The sequence below is a fragment of the Hypomesus transpacificus genome, chromosome 9 (assembly GCF_021917145.1).
Source record: "Hypomesus transpacificus isolate Combined female chromosome 9, fHypTra1, whole genome shotgun sequence".
Lineage (NCBI taxonomy): Eukaryota > Metazoa > Chordata > Actinopteri > Osmeriformes > Osmeridae > Hypomesus > Hypomesus transpacificus.
This window is the reverse complement of record NC_061068.1, coordinates 6,330,258-6,349,412: the sequence shown is the minus strand read 5'-3', so window position 1 is coordinate 6,349,412 and position 19,155 is coordinate 6,330,258. Positions and strand designations below refer to the sequence as shown.

The 19,155-nt window shown below is 37.4% G+C and overlaps 1 protein-coding gene across 2 annotated transcripts; it reads left to right on the top strand.

The window, feature by feature from the left end:
- The first annotated feature begins 335 nt into the window (after window positions 1-335).
- On the top strand, window positions 336-18,454 carry phf2 (PHD finger protein 2). 2 transcript variants are annotated; one of them, XM_047025122.1, is made up of 22 exons: window positions 336-675; window positions 3,733-3,818; window positions 3,913-4,027; window positions 5,762-5,922; window positions 6,280-6,421; window positions 6,906-7,092; window positions 7,231-7,393; window positions 7,481-7,568; window positions 7,952-8,058; window positions 9,086-9,177; window positions 9,541-9,630; window positions 9,829-10,194; window positions 10,315-10,431; window positions 11,249-11,364; window positions 11,493-11,671; window positions 11,885-11,952; window positions 12,644-12,810; window positions 13,746-14,038; window positions 15,002-15,097; window positions 15,201-15,310; window positions 15,468-15,753; window positions 16,067-18,454. In XM_047025122.1, exons 1-22 carry the CDS (start codon window positions 578-580, stop codon window positions 16,153-16,155), a joined length of 3,216 nt encoding a protein of 1,071 aa, XP_046881078.1. In that variant the 5' UTR covers window positions 336-577; the 3' UTR covers window positions 16,156-18,454. The 2 variants fall into 2 exon arrangements, with proteins under 2 accessions (XP_046881078.1, XP_046881076.1); XM_047025120.1 differs by having other exon boundaries at window positions 13,725-14,038.
- The last annotated feature ends 701 nt before the right edge of the window (window positions 18,455-19,155 follow it).

Genomic DNA, 19,155 nt, shown 5'->3' with positions numbered 1-19,155 from the left:
AATGTCACCTTAAAGTAGAATTTTGGGGGGTAATATTACTATATTGAGTCTTTGCAGCACACAGCAGTTTTTTTATGGTTGGAAGTAAAGTGCGTTACTGATCAATTCACGCAGTCAATAAGGCTAACCGTTTAGTGTTAAATCATAAAGTAAATGTGTGTAAATTGTTCGTTTGTTGATATACATTTTCGGGTTCGAACGTCCTGGGATACCCGGGGAAACAGCTGCAGTGTTAATGAGATAATTCATTCATCTCATTTGAGGATACATTTTTGTCTAGTGCGCTGACGTAACATTATTACAATGCAATACATTTTCTTACGGTTTATGAACGTCTCACTACTGTAGGCTACAGTCACCAGGGGGCATACACACAATAATGCATTTCAGGAAATTTAATATCCTTTCAACAATGAGACTATTTTAATGCCACGCCAGCGTATGTTGGAGTTTTGAATTCAAATTCATGTCCCGCGGAACGGCCCTGCATTAGGAAGATCTTCATATGGTATTTTGTTGCAGGAGGGTTCCTGCTGCCCCCGTCTCTCCGACGTTGTTGTGAATTGATCTAGCGAACATGGCGACTGTACCAGTATATTGCATCTGCAGATTACCTTACGACGTAACCCAGTTTATGATAGAATGTGATGCTTGCAAGGATTGGTTCCATGGCAGGTAATTATTTATATTTATTACGGCGATTTTTGGTCAGTTTGCATAGTATTTTGAGAGGTCTTTCAACGTTTGACAGCCTATTGCACATTCGCTGTCTACATCTGAATTGCCATAAGAGCGAGGCCGCTTGAAGAAGAAGGCGGAGTTAAATATAGCTGACTGGGCTATGACATTTTTGTGAATAGCTCAAAAAGATTTAGTCAACTAAATACACAATTGATAGTTTGGGTGTGGGTTTCTATTATTCTATACGTTTCAATAAACATATTCGCCTGATGTTTTATCCCGCGTAACCCCAATATCATTGTTGAAGCGAGCGAGCGAACGGCAGAACAGTGGGTGTCTGCGATCATCAGACATTCGCGAGGCTCTAAGCATTCTGTCTGTAGCTACATTGTTTCGATGTGCACTTATTCATCTTTGAAATATCTAGTATAAACGGGTCTAAACGTGTCTTTATTTTCCTACATTTGCGTATTGTCAATGTAAAACGATGGTTCTGATAGCTACGGCTGACAATAGGCAGTTGCCAGTTTGAATTCTAGCCTAGCTTACATGATGATAGACAATAGCGTGTTTTTCTTCTCCTGTTCGGGCTAAATGATAATGTTAAATAGCCAACACGTAGAGTATTGGTTGGCAATGTTTGATTACAGTGGTTTGCAGTAATGTAAACAGTCAAATTCCATACTATTCCATCACTTTAACCTCGCACATATTAGAACTCGGTCGTTTTGGTAGCATGTCTAGGCTACTTAGATATTAGCCATGCTCCAGCGAACCAAAATTGTCATATAAATCAAGGCCAATCTTAACATATTTGACGAAGAGGGATTGTGATACGATACTATAATCACTTGGTTTACTGAAATCACACATAGTAAAATTTGCTTCAGAACTGGCCATCATTTACGCGCGTTTACATTAACCCTTTGATGCTGCTAAAACATAGCTCATCGTTAACCATGGGTTTGTAACCAATCAGTCATTACTTGACAGGTGATAGAGGCTAATGATGCAAGTTCAGCGAAAGCTTATTATGCAATGGCTAAGGAATCTACTACATTCTTAGTCAACTGTACAGACTGTCTAGACCCTTAACTGTTGAAGAACGTTTTTTAGATGAGGTGTAGGCTATGCTTTAGGTGCTGTTGCAACCTGATGAGGACATCAGACACATATATATACAATCCGAATATGTAGCAATTTCTTGTTTTTTTTTTACAGTTATGTTAAAGGATGTCGTACTTTTTGTTTGTTCTGGTTGATGCAAAGAGCTGTCTACTTTGTGTGTTTTGCAAAGATGAGATGATGTGGATATCCCCCTTGCTCCTATATTGGCCGAATCAGAGTTTGTGTGCCCTATTTGGTCAGATTACTATACATTTCTGCAAGCCACATAAAGTCACATTGATTCTTTCTGAGACAGAGTAAGATGTGGGCCAAACTCATGCTCGAGGTTGGTATAATCAGTGACATTCGTTCAAATAGCCAAAATGACAATTCGCGCTTCCAAAAAGTTGCATATTGGCCTAGTGGATTCTGAAATGCAGCTCAATTGTGATGTTTTTGAGCAGAGGGCATTATGGAAAACAAAATAAGTGTTAATTGTATGATCAGACAGTGCCATTTTCATGAGATCACAGTCACAGTTGTAGTCCTTCTGAATCTTAAACCTTTTCAATTGATATGGTAGTATTCAGAAAGTAAATTTTTGCTTATATCATTTCATTCTGAGACACCAACAGTGATATGGAATACAACAAGTATGCATACATTGCCTCACCTTCTCATTATAGTTTGAGTTCCAGTTCAGACTTTATATGTCAGGTATGAATTGTAAGCCTATTTGCTCCAGTATCATAACAAACATGTTTTTTTTGCAATGTTGTGGCAGGTTTATTGATAACACTTGCCAAACTTCCATTGTGGCCTCCCATGATACCTATGGGGATGTCAATCATAGTCGATTAGTTCTTATTGTTTGCTTGCTGAGTAGATTTGTGATTACATGTTCAACACCCCCCAGATTAAGGTTACTGTTTGTTTATGCTTGCAATCATTCAGGGTTCATTGGTTACATCACACACACATTCCTTTAATTTCTAAATGTTACATGGCATTGTCTTTGTTACAAACTAATGTTGATAATGTAGGCAACACTGATTGGACACACACACTTTGTTATTGGTTTTGATTGATCATATCAAAAGCATCGCACAAAAAATGTCATAAAATACATAACATATTTTCTTAAACTTTTATGGAAGATGACATGATTTCATATGAATTTTCAATGAATATTTAGCATATTTAAAAGCATCTCTGAACTATTTTTTGCATCAATGACTAATGATTATTATTTGTCAGTATGAACCATACACTTATGTAACTGGTTACACTCATGTAAGTGGTGGGTGAACAAGGACTTTTCACTTGTAAAATCTTTTTGAAATGTAAGTGCTATGAGCAGTTGGTTGCAAATCTTGCGATCAGTGTTTGTCCCTGGAAAAAAAAGTAGTAATATTACTTTAACTACCTATAAATAATGCTATTCTTAATTAAACCTCCAATTGATTTGATTTGTGTCTCATATTAACAAAACATAGGCACACTTATTACATTATTATCTATGTGGTGACAAATGAGCTGTACTTGGAAAGAGAACTACTGTGAAAGTATATTGGATGAAACGGCAGCTTTGCCAAATGACAAATTAACAAAGCAGAACAAATTCACAATTTCCTTCATGTGAAGACACCACCCATTCCCTCATTGACTTCATACAGGACATGTTGTTATGGCGAGTAGCCTAAGCAGTAAAACTGGCCTACAACCCCCCGCCCCCACTCCCACCCTCAACCAAAAAAGAAGGAGTGTGAAAAAAAAGTCTGGAAGTGGGAAACTCCCAGGTCAATATGCTTGAAAGCAGCGGCCCCAAATGGAAGGAATCTCCTCATGTTATTGTGGTCTCTATTTTTGTGTCTATTTTTGTTTTTCTATTATTTGATATATTAAAAAATACATTTTATTTAATGCTTTGTCTTTTTCTTTTAGCTGTGTTGAAGTGGATGAAGATGATGCTCCAGACATTGATATTTATCACTGTCCAAACTGTGAGAAGACCCATGGCAAATCAACAAGTACGTTAGTCCATTAAATAGCCCTCCAAAAATTTGTGCATGTATGTGAGAATGTGAATTTTGTTCGTGAGTACATCATTTATTTTTCCCTTAGTGAAAAAGAAGAAGAACTGGAACAAGCATGACACAGGCCAAAGCACAGACGTCAAAGCTGTCCAGAATGGTAGTCAAGTGTTTATCAAGGAGCTTCGCAGTAGGACATTTCCCAGGTACATTCCATGTCTTTCAAATGACGTCGACAACATCAAACAGTAAAACATGTCTCAAAGTAAATATCAGTTGATCAGATCTAGAGAGAACTTACTGGAAGAGTTTAAACTGCTGTTATACTATGTACTACTTCTTTAAGTCTCTTGTTTCAAAATTGTCACTAGATGGCACTCTTTAATCCTTTATGGAGAGGTTGTCTTTGCCTGTTACCATTCATGTAATTACATACACTAGTATAACCCGTGTGAGTGATCCATGGCTCCATTGCTAAGTGCAGCTCAGCCCATCATCAGTTAGCTAAATTCAAATTTGTAAATATTTTATCCTGGTTGCTAGTTTTTCTAGTGAAACAGACAGAATGTGCATTTCAAATCAAATAACAATTTGCTGTAAAACCTTTTCAGTTAGACACTACTACAGTGAGCTGGCTATAGTACAACCTGTGTTAATAGGGTTGCCAACCGTCCCGAATTGTCCAGGACATCCTGAATTATGGGTGATTTTGATTTGTCCCGTCAGGGACAGCTCCAGTCCCGTATTCCAATCACAGCCTCGCCGGCCAATAATAGGCTACTGTAAACGTGCCAAAACTCACGCAAACGTTGCTATAGGACACGTTGCTTGTTGGTGACAATAGTTGGTTTAGGCCTAAAGCTTTTCAGTGTCTGTGGCATATGGTTTGAGTCTAATGCTATTTCAAGGAAACAACATGAATTTTGAGAGAATCTTGTAATAATTGTCTTGACTATTACTATGAACAATACATCCAAGCAAGTACAGTAGTGGTTTGCCAAAATGAAACTGAAATGAGTAGGTTTATGGTATGGCTAATGAAACCTTGCGATTTCCTTTATTGTTGGTCAGCTGTTGGCGCAGGCGCATAGAAAGTGTCCCGTTGGCAACCCTATGTGTTAATCATGTAGCAAGCCAAGTAGCTAATACTGTAGCTAACAACAGTATACCTTTACCTCAGTATACCTTTACCTACAGTATACCTATACCTACAGTATACCTACAGTATACCTTTACCTACAGTATACCTATACCTACAGTATACCTTTATCTACAGTATACCTACAGTATACCCATACCTACAGTATACCTACAGTATACCTTTATCTACAGTATACCTACAGTATACCTATACCTACAGTATACCCATACCTACAGTATACCTACAGTATACCTATACCTACAGTATACTATTACTATGAACAATACATCCAAGCAATTTATTTATGGTATGGTTAATGAAACCTTGCGATTTACCTTGCGATTTATCTACAGTATAACTTTACCTCCAGTATACCTATACCTACAATATACCTATACCTACAGTATAACTTTACCCTTTAGCCCCCATGTTGCCCTCATGTTATAGAAATGTGAGAAAGAAAAAAAAAGTGGCGAAGTGGAGCCTGTTGCACAGTTCATTGCATGGGGGTTTGGGTGGTTATATGCTATAACCATTGCATGCTATTAGATTGTTCCTCGTTTTGCATTTAACGTATCCAAACAATGTTGCCTGCAAAACTGCACATCCTTGGATCCTGAGCTATAAACATGGCAAATTTCAACCTTATCCAATTCCCGGTTCTCAAGACAATCCCGCCACAGGCAGGCAGATACACACAGACAGAAATTCCTGCCTTTATTGTCAGTTTGTTACCCATACATTTCTCAGACTTTTTACCTTTGTTTTGAATGCTTGTAATGTTTTATTTTTCTCCTAGTGCTGAAGATGTAGTGGTTAAACTGAATGGCAGTCAACTGACAATGGACTACTTGGAGGAGACTGGTTTTAATGAACCTATTCTCGTCCAGAAGAAAGACGGTCTGGATATGTCCATGCCAGCTCCAACTTTCTACATCAGTGATGTTGAGAACTATGTTGGTATGTATTGAGTTGTTGTGCTAACATCAACACATTTCAACATTACATTTCAAATGTCATGAGTCATGAACTTGAAACTGGTATCATTGCATGCATATAAACAATGATTTAAAATGTCACTACCTCACACTGGACAGATTCGTTACTTAAAAGACTCTTTCAAAGAGCCTCTATTTTATCAGCAGAGGGCGCCTCTCCCTTGCTGTTGTGCATTAGACCCCCAGACATGCAAAACCACTTTCACCTTTACATTAACTTCTATTTATGCTGGCTTTATCAATAATTTTGAACAGTACCAGATTTTATGTTTTGTTGTTAAATGCCTCTTTCTAATCTCATCCATCTTTTTTGTGGCAGGTCCAGATGTTGGTGTTGATGTTATTGAGGTTACCAAACAGACGGACAGCAAGATGAAACTCAAGGAGTTTGTTGATTACTACTATAGCACAAACAGAAAGAAAGTTTTAAATGTGATCAACTTGGAATTTTCAGACACAAGGTAAATCCAAAGTAAATCTATAAAAAATATATTTTTTATAGATTATAAAAATATCATGTTTAATGTTTCAAATAATTTAAATAGATTTTTAGTCCCTGGAAAGTTGCTGATATTATGTGAATTTAAATATGAAATAGCTAAGAAGAATCAATATCATGAAATGGAAATATTCCAAAACATAAACATTTAAATATGACTTAATCCATCCTGCCACCCATTCTAGCAGTACTGTGAACACAACATCAATAAGGATTTTAAGATTTTCAAAATAAAAGCGCAGCTAATCTCCCATACTGTCCTAAAATAGGAGTGGATGCATTTTGACGTTAGATGCCTCATTCAAACAAGTTTCACAACATAAATAGAACCTCTCACAATAAACATATACTGAATTATATCTCTCGAATCGCATAGCTGCCCCTCAACAGTTTCTTGCTTGAATTGCAGTAATAATAAGTTATACAAACCTTTTTTTTTCTCTTAGGATGGACAGTATAGTGGAGAGTCCCCAGATAGTGAGGAGGTTATCCTGGGTAGGAAACTACTGGCCTGACGATGCTCTGCTTGGCAAGCCCAAAGTCACCAAGTACTGTCTCATCTGTGTGAAAGACAGCTACACAGACTTCCATATTGAGTGTGGCGGTGCCTCTGTCTGGTACCATGTCCTCAAGGTGGGTGAAATAGCAACTTTAACTTTATAATTTACCTAGAGAGTATAGGTAGAGTAATACATATTGTAAAATGTATCTGAATCTGATCTTTATGGAAACACTACATATACCTCTGTGCATTTTGTTTCCCTTTTTCAGGGAGAGAAAATATTTTTCTTGATCAAGCCGACTTCTGCCAACCTGTCTCTGTATGAGCGCTGGAGGTCATCATCCAATCACAGCGAGATGTTCTTTGCTGATCAGGTGGACAAGTGCTACAAATGTACACTGAAACAAGGACAGACTCTGTTCATTCCATCGGGTACGGGTGGCTCTTAAAGAAATACTGTTTATAATTTAATCATGTGAGCTCACCTATAATTACTAGTGTGTACTTCAATTATTTCAGGTTGGATAAATGCAATACTGACTCCAGTTGACTGCCTGGCATTCTCTGGACACTTTGTCCACAACCTGAGTGTGGAGATGCAGATGAGGTGAGGAAGGGTGCAGTTTTACTTCAATGCTAATCTGTATTTCACTATTAAATCCATCAAATTTGAATTCCTGATGAAACGCATAAAGTACGTTGTTACTGTGTTATCATAATGATTAGTTTGGTTTTCTGTTGATGTTCGAGTTGATGTGGGTCTCTTAAATGTCAGATGGCTAAGCGGTTAGGGAATCTGGCTCTTAATCAGACGGTTGCCGGTTCGATTCCGAGGCGTAAAAATGACGTAGTGTCCTTGTGCAAGGCACTTCACCCTACTTGCCTCGGGGGGAATGTCCCTGTATTTACTGGAAGTCGCTCTGGATAAGAGTGTCTTCTAAATGTTACATTTAAATGTATTTCTAAGCCCCAAACTGTCTCTCTGCATAGAGCCTACGAAGTAGAAAAGCGACTAAAGGTGAGAAGCCTCACTCCCTTCCCAAACTTTGAGACGGCATGTTGGTATGTCGGGCGACATCTCTTGGAGCGATTTAAAGGTGAACAATTATTTCCTTACATTTGATAACTGAGATTCTATGTTTTTAAGTGGATAATACATATTTTATTATTTGCATTTACTTTGTTTTCAATTTAATCTCATCGATCTATGATTTGTGTGAATTTAGTATAACACAATACTCCCAATCTTATTTCAGCCTATATTTACAGTATAAATAGTATTTGTAATGCCTTTAAAAAGGCATCTTTCAGAGATGCATTGGAGTTAGTTATGCAGCTTGCTGCTCTTCCATGTGTTTCTGGCAGAAATCTGCTCAGCAGATGAGGATCTGGATGCTCTAATATTATTTCAGTCATTAAATCGGGGAATCGCAGAGTTCACAGATGATTAGCTTCAAAAGGCTTGGCTGAGGCAGAATCACTTGCTCCATTACAAGCCTTTGTTTAAACTCCCCTCAGCTGGCCTGGGGCAACTGTTTATATTTCCACAATTTTTTGTGTGTGTGCGTGTGTGTGTGTGTGTGTGGCAGGGGGGGTATATGTGTTTGTAAGGCCAGATTGCAATTCTGTGAACACAACGAGCATACAGTTTTAGACTGCATTACGTTGTGAATGTTATGGTAATTCAAGGCTTTCCTTAGCCTAGTTCACATTTTTTTCTGTTGAGGTTGTCTTGATTGTATTTTTTAAGTACACTGTGGGATGTAAAGTGGGTGTGAATGCAGTTCAGCCAATCAGTAGTCAGTCAAAGTTGAAACCAGCTTAATAAAAAGGCACCTATTTTAGTTAAAATGTAACTGATTTTATTGTACAAATTTAGTTTCAAGACTTTTGGGTGTTCTCAGTGGGTATTGAAAGTGACGTACGATGTTGGTGGTTGTTTTGGTCTTTATTCTTGAAATTCTCAACTTCCAAAAGGGGAAGTAGAACAACAAACTGTTTTCATGACAGTTTTACTGTTACATTTATAGGGCATGTATTACTCCTTCCCATGCTCCAGTGCCAAATATGTTATTCCTTACTATTGTCGCGTGTGCTTCATGCTTCCTTATTCTATTTCTTCAGGTTTACACAAAGCAAACAAACAACCAGCTCCATACCTGGTACATGGTGCCAAAATCATTAATGGAGCCTTCAGAGCTTGGACAAAAAAACAGGTAAGCTTTCCTGCTGTATTGCACACTCATTCTTTCACTAACTTCTTAAGCCCAAACACACCCACCCAACTGTCGACCAACCGCTCCTGAATTTATTAATAAGTACCATAAAAATGGGGTGTTCAGTCTACCTCTGTGGTAGTTAACACTCCATTTACATAGTCCTCTTTGAGCTTGGACACAAGAGGTGCTGTGGAGCCAGCTGGCAAGTCAAGCTACAATTAATTTATTTTCTGTGAAAGTTGGGTAGGAGTTGTTTGGGCCATAGATTTTATGTCACTTAACGTTTTTTATTTAACTGAATTGATTTTTACAAATTGGTGTTGCAATAATATGCTTTTTAAAAATGTCTCCTGACAACAGGCTCTTTTGGAACACGAGGATGAGCTTCCAGAGAATATGAAGCCCACACAGCTCATAAAGGATCTTGCCAAAGAGATCAGAATTTCAGAGGTGTGGTCACTTTTCAGTGTTCTATTGTGAGACATATAGTGTGTTACATTACAATACGGTGTTGGCCTGCATCCATAGGGTTAATCAACAGGATTTTCCAACCAGGTATTGTCATACCATTGATAAACATGGAGTAGAAGAACAATTCCTCATGGTATGATCCACTTTGAACGTCACTATATACCATCTTCTCTTTAGAATGCATCAAAAGCCATCAAGAGTGAGCCTAGCGCCAAGGTGCCTGTGGAGGAGCCTCCTTCAGCCCACTCTGAGCCTGAGGAACCTGTTTCTCCAGCTCATGTTCCTTCACCCGCCATGGAGAAACCAACCAGGAAGAAAGCCTCCAAACTCCCTAAACCACCCAAACCCCCAAAGCCACCCAAGCCCCCCAAGATGTCTAAGGCTCCCAAGCCACCCAAGGTACCCAAAGTGAAGGAAGGAGGCAAGAAGAAAGGAAAGAAAGCTAAGGAGATTGCTCCCCCACCAAAGCCCTCCAGCTTTGCTGCTCTCGAATCTCATGCTAAGGACATCCTGAGCAAGATGGACCAGCCAAAGAAGGGGAAGGTAAGTAAACCCATAAAACAATGAATAGCCTTCCTCTACCATTAATGTGTCATGAATTGCAAGAACATGCATATGAAATAAGCAATTACATGTAACAAGAGATCGTTGTTTTACTTTTAGGCTGCTAAAAATGTTTTAAGCATGTCAGAGAAGGAAACATCTAAGCAGAATAATTTGGATAAGTTTGAAATTCGGGAACAGAACAAGAACAAAACTGAAGCCAAATGGAAATACAAGGTAAGTCACAGCACAGGCATTCCAGATTTGAGCACATTGTCAGCATAGTTGAAATATTTTAAGATCTGATACCTAAGTAAGCAGGTCAATTATCCGTAACATGTTAAATGTTCTAGCAAATGAAATGCTACAAGGGATGCTTTAGGAGCGAAGGAGTTGGATCCTCCATAAATGATTCACACACTTCACTTCAAAGCAATCACCATAAAATAGCACTGTGGCTTCAGTCACTATTTGGGGCCTGGTGCTCATCAAAGCTCCTCAAGAACATTTTTTCCTTCCAAAGTTTATCTAATGGAATTACACTGTGTCATATCCAAATTTCACCTAAGTATTTACATATGCCCTTTTTCTTCAAAAGGAATGTTGTTCTGTCATTATTACTGAAAAACATGAAATAGTTTTGTAGGAAAGCTTAATTTTCTTGAACGGAAGACATTAAAAGGCTTTAGTTTCATGGAAAATTCAATGCCAAACTGCTTTGGAATGTTTGTAGTCACTCCAAGGATCTTGATCTTGTTCCTTAGCATCAGGCCAAACATTTGCAGATGGGATGGATTTTCTTATATTTACCAAGGCCATCACAGACCACATCTTCAATCTATCAGTTTTGATCATAGTTGACTTTGGTGAAGGTTTATAGTTCCTCTTTTAGTGTGAAAAGCAATTAAATGCTTGTCCAGATTTGACAAACCAAATGCACAATTCACTTTAAAACATTGTCCATTAATTGAATTCATATCTACCAATTTGTAAGATGCTATTTTGGTCTACCTATTTCAAGCAATGTTTGCCTGATTGATGATTGATTTTACAGAACAGTAAACCAGATTCCCTGTTAAAGATGGAAGAAGAGCACAAATTTGAAAGAACACTACTGTCTGGCAACAAAGACAAGTTTGCTTTTACCATGTCTCACAAGAAATTACTCGGGTATGTATGGATAAAGTTTTACCTGTGTGAAAATAATTTCATGATGATGTTTAGCGTTTCATTGTCTTTTGTCTGTTATTTCAACGTATATATAATGTAGGCCTGTTATTATGTCCTTTTGTTTTCAGGTCTAAGACACTAAAACCCCAGACCAACTCAAGTGTTTTTGGATCCTTACAAAACTTAAAAGAAGACAAAGCCAAGCCGGTGAGAGACGAGTATGAATATGTCTCAGACGAAGGAGAGCTGAAGATAGATGAGTTCCCCATCAGGAGGAAAAAAAACGCTGTCAAGAGAGACATATCCTGTGAGTTCTGTAAACAATTTAAACATATTGCATATTAAAAAAATATCAGTAATGTTTAAGATATACCTTTATTCGTCCCACAATGGGGAAAATCGGGTTACATGTGACCTTTGCTAAAGCAGTGGCTAAATTGTAGTTGTTTTGATGAAGAATTATGATTGAATTCTAATTGTCACTTCTTGTGATTGATTTTCACTGTCCAATTTCTTACAGTTTTGTCAAACATCAAAGAACCCATTCAGCCGGCCAAAAAAACGAAGCTCCAACCTTCAATTCAAAAGGTATTTACAGCACAGTACTGATTTATAATAGTTTTCTTGAAAACTATAGATCAAATTAAAGTTAGCCTCTTTTCTGTCTTGTTGGAAAGCTAACACCCATAACAAATTGCTGTAATTACAATGTGATACTTTGGTTTCCTTGTCTGCAAAAACGAAATGACAGATTATTAGAAATGTTGGGCAAAAACTATTAACAATATTATTCCATGAGGTCCATAATGAATTCCCTATGATTGCATTAAAAACAATCTATCACAAATGCAAAAGCTCTGCCCTCACAACAGCATACTGGGAGTGTGCTGCAATTGTCCCATAATGTTCCCACTTAAAACAATATACAGTGTGAATCAAAAGGAGAAAGCTCCGGGATTGGGCCAAGGAACACCACAAACTGATTAGGGCAATAGTTGCGGTGTGAATCAAGTAAGAGTGAGAAGCAGAATTACACCAGATGTCCATATGGTTGCTAACTGGGTTCATAAGAAGCCATATAATGACCTTGGTATACTGTTTCATTGCTTATTTTCAGCATGCTCTTAACTCCCCACTTTACCCAGATAAAATCTAGTGTCAGTTCAGAAATATACGTTAACTTAGAAAATCACAGTGTATCGATATCATGTTGCTTATTTTATTGAAAGTATGTCATGCTGATGATGTGTGTTGTTTCATTGTACTCTTGCTTATTTAGAATGCTGACTCTTCAGATGAAGAGTCCCTTCATATAGACACAGATGCAAAACCAGAGGTCAAAGGTCGGAACTCCAAGGTCAAAAAGAAGGGTGGCAGTGCAGCAGGAATTCTTGACCTGTTACAGGCAAGCAAACAAGTGGGTGGGATCGACTACAGTGCAAACAGGTATGGTAATAAAGCTTTGACATAACATGCTGAAAATCAATTTTATGGTAATGTAAACAGTCTTAGAACACACAGTATAGCATACATACACTGTGCAAGGTTGGTTCTTCTGGTAACTAAGCTTGATGGGATGGATTATTGGCAGTCAAATACAATACATTTTTATAACAAATAGGGTTGCCTCGTCAAAGACTCTTGACCATTTCTGAAAACACCAAAACTCCAACTTGTTAACAAAGGTCTTACCCATAGACTACATATCAACTCCTGAGTTACGTCAAGATTTACTCAAAGTTTGTCACCAGTTTATTTTTTTTGTCAGTTTTGTTTGATCCTCCTTCACTCACTATTCATTTGTCAAAAGCAGTCTGGCCTCAGGCTATCACTCCTCGCTTTGCCTTTTGCTGTTTTGGTAAGCTCTTGATGGTCTATTACCACCACAATGAAAGCTACAAATGAGCAATGAAAGAGAGAAAGAAAAGATTACAAAAATGTAAACTTCTCAAATAATTTTCCTGCTTTGAAAAGGGAACTATTCACATACATATATCTCAATGATTGTAGGGAAGGAAATTACCATGTCCAATTAAAACTACATTAAATAGGCACTTTCACATTGTTTAAAATTACCGGTTAACGACTTAATAGGTGTTAAAAAGGAGGTTTTGTTTTTATGGCAGCTTTCCTAAATGGACAGTCCATAGAGATAATTTTCGCTTCAGTTTGGTAAAAAAAAGATATGCCCTTACAATGCATTATTAACTTTGTTGATAATGATTCGTTAACGTTAATGGAAAAGCCTATCGTTAAACTCACTCCTTACTTTCCTCTTTCGATCTATCTTCATTCCCATTGGCTAATTGACTGATGTGTAATGTCTGTGTATTGTGTATTTCTTATTGACGTACTTACAGTCAGCCACCTGCATCCCCCAGCACACAGGAAGCCATTCAGGGCATGTTGTCCATGGCAAACCTGTCATCTTCAGACAGCATGCAACAGACCTGGAGCAACAGCCAGTCCAAGAACAATAGCCAGTCAAAGAACAACTCTCACAGCGCACAGACTGGCAAGAAGGCTGCAGGAACCAACGGCGGTGGCGGCAATAACAGCAAGCGGCCAAACAAACGTCTCCCGAAGAAAACCCGAAAGAGCAGCAGTATTGACAGTATGGAGTTTGACGATGATCAGGATCACATGGATGCATGCTTCAAGGACTCTGATTATGGTAAAACCAAACCATCCTGTTTGAATTCCTGTGTAAAGCTTTCTACTACATTTTGAAAAATTACAGATGTCTCCTTTAAACAATGATTGTCTTGCCTATTTCTCAGATTCCTTTAAAAAGAAAATTTTGTTTCAAGTGTGCTAAAAAAGGGATTATAACTAAGATGTATATGCCTTTTTCCTATTGCTGTTAACAGGTGTCTTTAAAAACAAATTGACCTCTGTTATATCAACATGTGGTCCCTTCATTCTAAATTTAACCAGGAAGTTTTCATTAGGAGAAGATGATAGGGTTTGTGTTTACTTTTTGTACGTCCTTTCCAAGCCCACCCTTTAGTGTTACTCCAATTTGGTATTTTTCCCTGAAATGAGCTCCTTGTGAACTCCATCCAAAAACAGCAGGATTGACCCTCCCAGTCTGTTAATATCCCATTAACACAAGTTTAGAATTGTTGTTTTAAATGTTTTTTGAAGGGAAAATCTAATGAGTCATTAGTGGTAAACAACATTCCAATTCTTGAATCACACCACCAGGCTGGCATTTTATCAAATCAGTCAGGCACTTCTGTAAACACAATTTTTTATATCCTGATCATTTAATTATCGGAAAATGTAGTGCATGCACTAAAATGGTTGTGTTCAAAATTGGCAAGCTGCAAGCAAAGAGAAAGGGGGCAGTTAACAGATGTCTAACAGCTGTTGAATAGGCTCTTATTCTTGCAAGAAAGCAGTCAAATGCAAAAGGAATGCACACATCATGTGACACATATTGCTGTATTGAACTTTCCAGTGTGACATCATTTTTCAGACGGGAATGTCTTCATGCCTAATTTTGGTGTAATTTTGTTTCTTGGGCAGACATTTTACGATGGCGAATGATATTGTGGGGTGATGCTATGACAGACAGTAGTGTTAAATCGCATGTATGCTTTTACCAACTAACTATATTAATTGTTTATTTTAGTTTACCCTTCTCTGGAGTCTGAAGAAGACAATCCTGTATTTAAATCCAGATCAAAGAAAAGGAAAAGTTCTGATGACACTCCTTACAGTCCAACAGGTACAGTAATGTGGACCGTAGAGGTTTGTATTATTGTAATACCGGCATGCAATCTGAACTTTATTTTGAATAGATGTTTTTTTGACTGTGTGGATGGTCGCAGCGCGTGTAGGTCCTTCAGTCCCCAGACATGAGAGGCCTGCTCGGGAGGGAGCACGAGTGGCCTCCATAGAAACTGGACTTGCAGCTGCTGCAGCCAAACTCTCCCATCAGGTTGGTTGGCTTACATTCCACTATAAATATCCTTACCTTTAAGTAATATGCACACTATCGCTTTAACAAAGCACTTAATACTAAATGTAAAGCCAAGTTGCTTAAGCTTGTCATGGAGACAGTAAGTTGCTGAAACTCAACCCAATCTATTGATCAGGAGGAGCAGCAGAAGACCAAGAAGAAGAAGAAGACCACCAAAAAAAAGACAATAGTGATTGAGGAACCCCAGAACATCTCTCAGGACAGCAGCTCCCCAGAGCCCACCCTGGACTCTCAAGACAGCCTGGTAGATCATGAGTACAGCACTGGAACAGGCAAAACACCACCTGGGGGTCCCCAACCCATGGCTCCAGGAGTCTTCCTCAACCAGAGACGGCCCTCTACGTCATCCCAGAACTCCACAACAAAAGGAGGAGATCGTGGGGTCTCAGCCGAAGCTAAAGGTCAGTAGGATCTGGATCTCGTCTTTTCTGTGGCAGAAATGCAGTTACATGTCATTGTTTTCAAGTACATTTTTAAACAGGACTATGTTTCTTAAATATTGACAAGTACCCCACCACTAGTTAAGGGTTATTTACTGTGAACTCAGACATGTTGAATGGATCCGTACTGGTGGCTATAATCAGACAATTTTTTAATAATGATAATTAGTACATTCATAGTGATTCATAATCATGCATAATAATCGAGAATCAACCCACTCAATCAGTTCTGCTTATATGTCCTTAACCCTTTATTGTTGACCCTCTCATACAGCAAAGAGGCTAAAGAAAGGCATGGCAACGGCCAAACAGAGACTTGGAAAGATCTTAAAGATCCATCGGAATGGGAAGCTCCTTCTGTAACACAAACTGTGTAGGACTGGGAAATACTCCTGATGTTTTGGGCTCATGAACTGGCCCTATCTTGCCCCTCCCCCCTCTTCCTCCTCCCATTCCTCTTCCTCACTGATCAAAGCCAACAGCGAAAATTACGGAAACACAAGGGAGGACGAAACAAGTCACACATTTTTCAATTTCTAAGAAGAACATCATTCAAATAGGTTTTTGCCTCTACTTATTCTTTATAACTTTCAGATATTAAAGTGTACAGAATACCTGCTATAAATATTTTTTAAGAGAAAATGTGTCATTTTACTACAGCTGTTTATCAGGGGTTGCTACATGTGAAATAGAAGTACATTGCAGTCATTCCAAGATTCTGAAAGTATCCCTTGCATGTATTCAGTTGCATGTCTGCATAGAGGTTTGGTTAGGGGGATTTACAGTTATTTTAAGAAATTCATTCCTACTATTTGGATGTGGCTTATCATTGCCTCCCGATGTTCAATAATAGAGGGAAAGAGCATAAAAATGCTTGAATGTTTTAGTAATGCTACTGGGCCAGTCATCTTAAATTCTCCCTTGATCTTCCCCAATTTGAAGGCTCTAATTGAAGCATTAACTTCCTGGAACTTTTTATTATTTACTTTGTTTGCTAAGCACTATCAGTGATATTTATTGATGTAATGGTGTGTCATGTGATAGATAGGAAAGGAAAGCCAAAAAGGCACTTATGGAACAACTATTAAGCACAAAAAATGAAGTTATTACCTGAGTAAAGTAAAATGTTAGGATGTGATGACAGTTACAATAAACTTAGTTTTATTGTTTATTAGAGACCCGAATGCTAAAATATGCAGTCTTTGTATTTAAAGTTGTTCTTATATTTATCAAAACATATCAGTTATCGGGGCAAAGACAGTTTTCAACTACATTTTTTTTTAAATTCTAAAGGTAATACTGCTGTTATAAGAAACTTTGATCGAACAGCAAATAATTTTGTTTTTGAAAATGCCATTTCCTAGAGTATCACGGTGGAATATAAATAAACCTAATACACAGGATTATTTTTCACATTGTATCACAGTTATTTGTGTTTACGCGTTGATATTCCCAAGTATAACATGTAGGAGATTGCTAGTAAATGACTGTTTCTTTCTTTCTCACATACTTAGAGGACTTTAAAAAGATTAACACTAAATGGGACCTAAAGACCTGATGATAAGCCTCATCCATTTTAGTTGCTATGGCTACATGGGGATACTTTCTATCTTCTTTTGTTTCACAGGCATCACCATAAACTTAGACTGAAATATGCATAAATATTGCTTCACAGTACAGTATGTAGAATGTAGCTTGTACAAAGCCTTTTAAATGACTCATTTTTTGTATCTTTTTCCATTCATACCACATTATACATTTTTACTAGTTTTTTGCTAATTATAAACAAATATAATGTATATGAATAAATAGAAATAGCCATTATGTTACATTTTATTCGAGACATGATAGTCAACATTATTTTTCTTTTTTGACTGAGGTGTTGCCTGGAAAACAACTGAAGAAATAACATTGTCATATGGCCTTACATACAAAACTAACCGTATTGTGATTTTTTGGGAATAAGAGAGGAAGCTTTGGAGAGAGAAAAAATACAAAAAGAAAAAAAGCTAAACAAAGTTTCTATGACCAGCCTCTTGTTCAAGTCCTAGTTCAAAATTATTTTACTAGCACCTTGTGAAGTGTTTTCTGTGTCAGTGATGTAATTTATTAATGTTTGTAGCTTTTTATACTTGTACAATTCTTAAGAATTATGTTTTTGAATATTTCATCAGCCTGTAAAATCCCCCCGAGCAAGAACCAGTTCGTTTTGATCTTTTCAGGCATCAAGAGGTCACTACTCTGTGTAAAACATTGGATCCTTTTTGTTTTCACTTTGTCAATGTTATCATCGTCAGCAGTCAAGATGGTGCATACTATTATTATTGATGTCATTGTTATTGTCTCTTTTATTATTATTATTATTATTGTTGTTTTCATTATTATTAAGCAGCTATGTTTAACATCCATCATGCCATTTTCTTTTGGTTGAAAGTATGTACATTTTTAACATTTTTTTATGTGCTAATCAATAGCCGTGTTTTAGTCACAGATGTAAATCATGTATCCACATTGCAAGGAAATACACTCAGATCAAACTTTGTCAATGGAACAAGTTCAGGTTTTATTTGTACAATAAGTGTGTTGCTTTGTTGTGGTTTATTTTTGTATGTCCAACCTATTAAATGCGTCCACTGTGCCAGGGCAGTGAATTATACCTGTTTTTGCTGTCTTCCCTTGTTATTGCATACAATACAATACTTAATGGACTAACAGCCCTCTTCAAAATATTGTATGTGTTCAGATCCTTCTGTTATAGAATATGGCATCACCTTTTAAGCAAGACTTAAAACTAAGATTACATTTTTGTTGATCATCAATCTTGCTTGAATACAGTTTACAGTTTTCTTTGAAAATCATTTTGTTATGTATGCTGTGCTATTGCTATTGGGACATCTTAATTCTGTGGTATTCTGTAGTAGTTACTGCTACTGTTCTGCTAAATGTTACCCTGGATTTTGTCTACAATTACCACCATACAATCAATATGTCTATAGGGATTTCAGAAATACCTTTCACTTTTTTTATGCCAAGGTTCAACCACATAACTGTTTTAGCCCTGGCCTGAGGCCTAACACCTAACATACACCAGCAAAGTCATTAATTAAACCCAAGTCAAGGTCAACAACATTAACCAGTATTAGAGGGATTATGAAATAGAAGTGATACATTCATATATTTACATTGTCTTAGATTTACCAGTTTTGTTGTGAAGCAAAATTATTTTGCAAAACTTTAAGGTATGTACAAGATACAAATTCAGTGCATTGAGGTGATGTAAATACTGACTATTGAAATGGCCTCACTCTTTTGAAGAAGATAACACATATGGTTTAACAATTGCGTTTTCCCCTTCATTCAAAA

Bases quoted from the DNA above. Each gene is read 5' to 3' on its own strand.
- phf2 (XM_047025120.1), top strand. From the start codon at position 578: ATGGCGACTGTACCAGTATATTGCATCTGCAGATTACCTTACGACGTA. The intron at 7,093-7,230 runs GTGGGTGAAATA...TCCCTTTTTCAG, and splicing joins TCTGGTACCATGTCCTCAAG to GGAGAGAAAATATTTTTCTT. The intron at 9,178-9,540 runs GTAAGCTTTCCT...TCCTGACAACAG, and splicing joins GAGCTTGGACAAAAAAACAG to GCTCTTTTGGAACACGAGGA.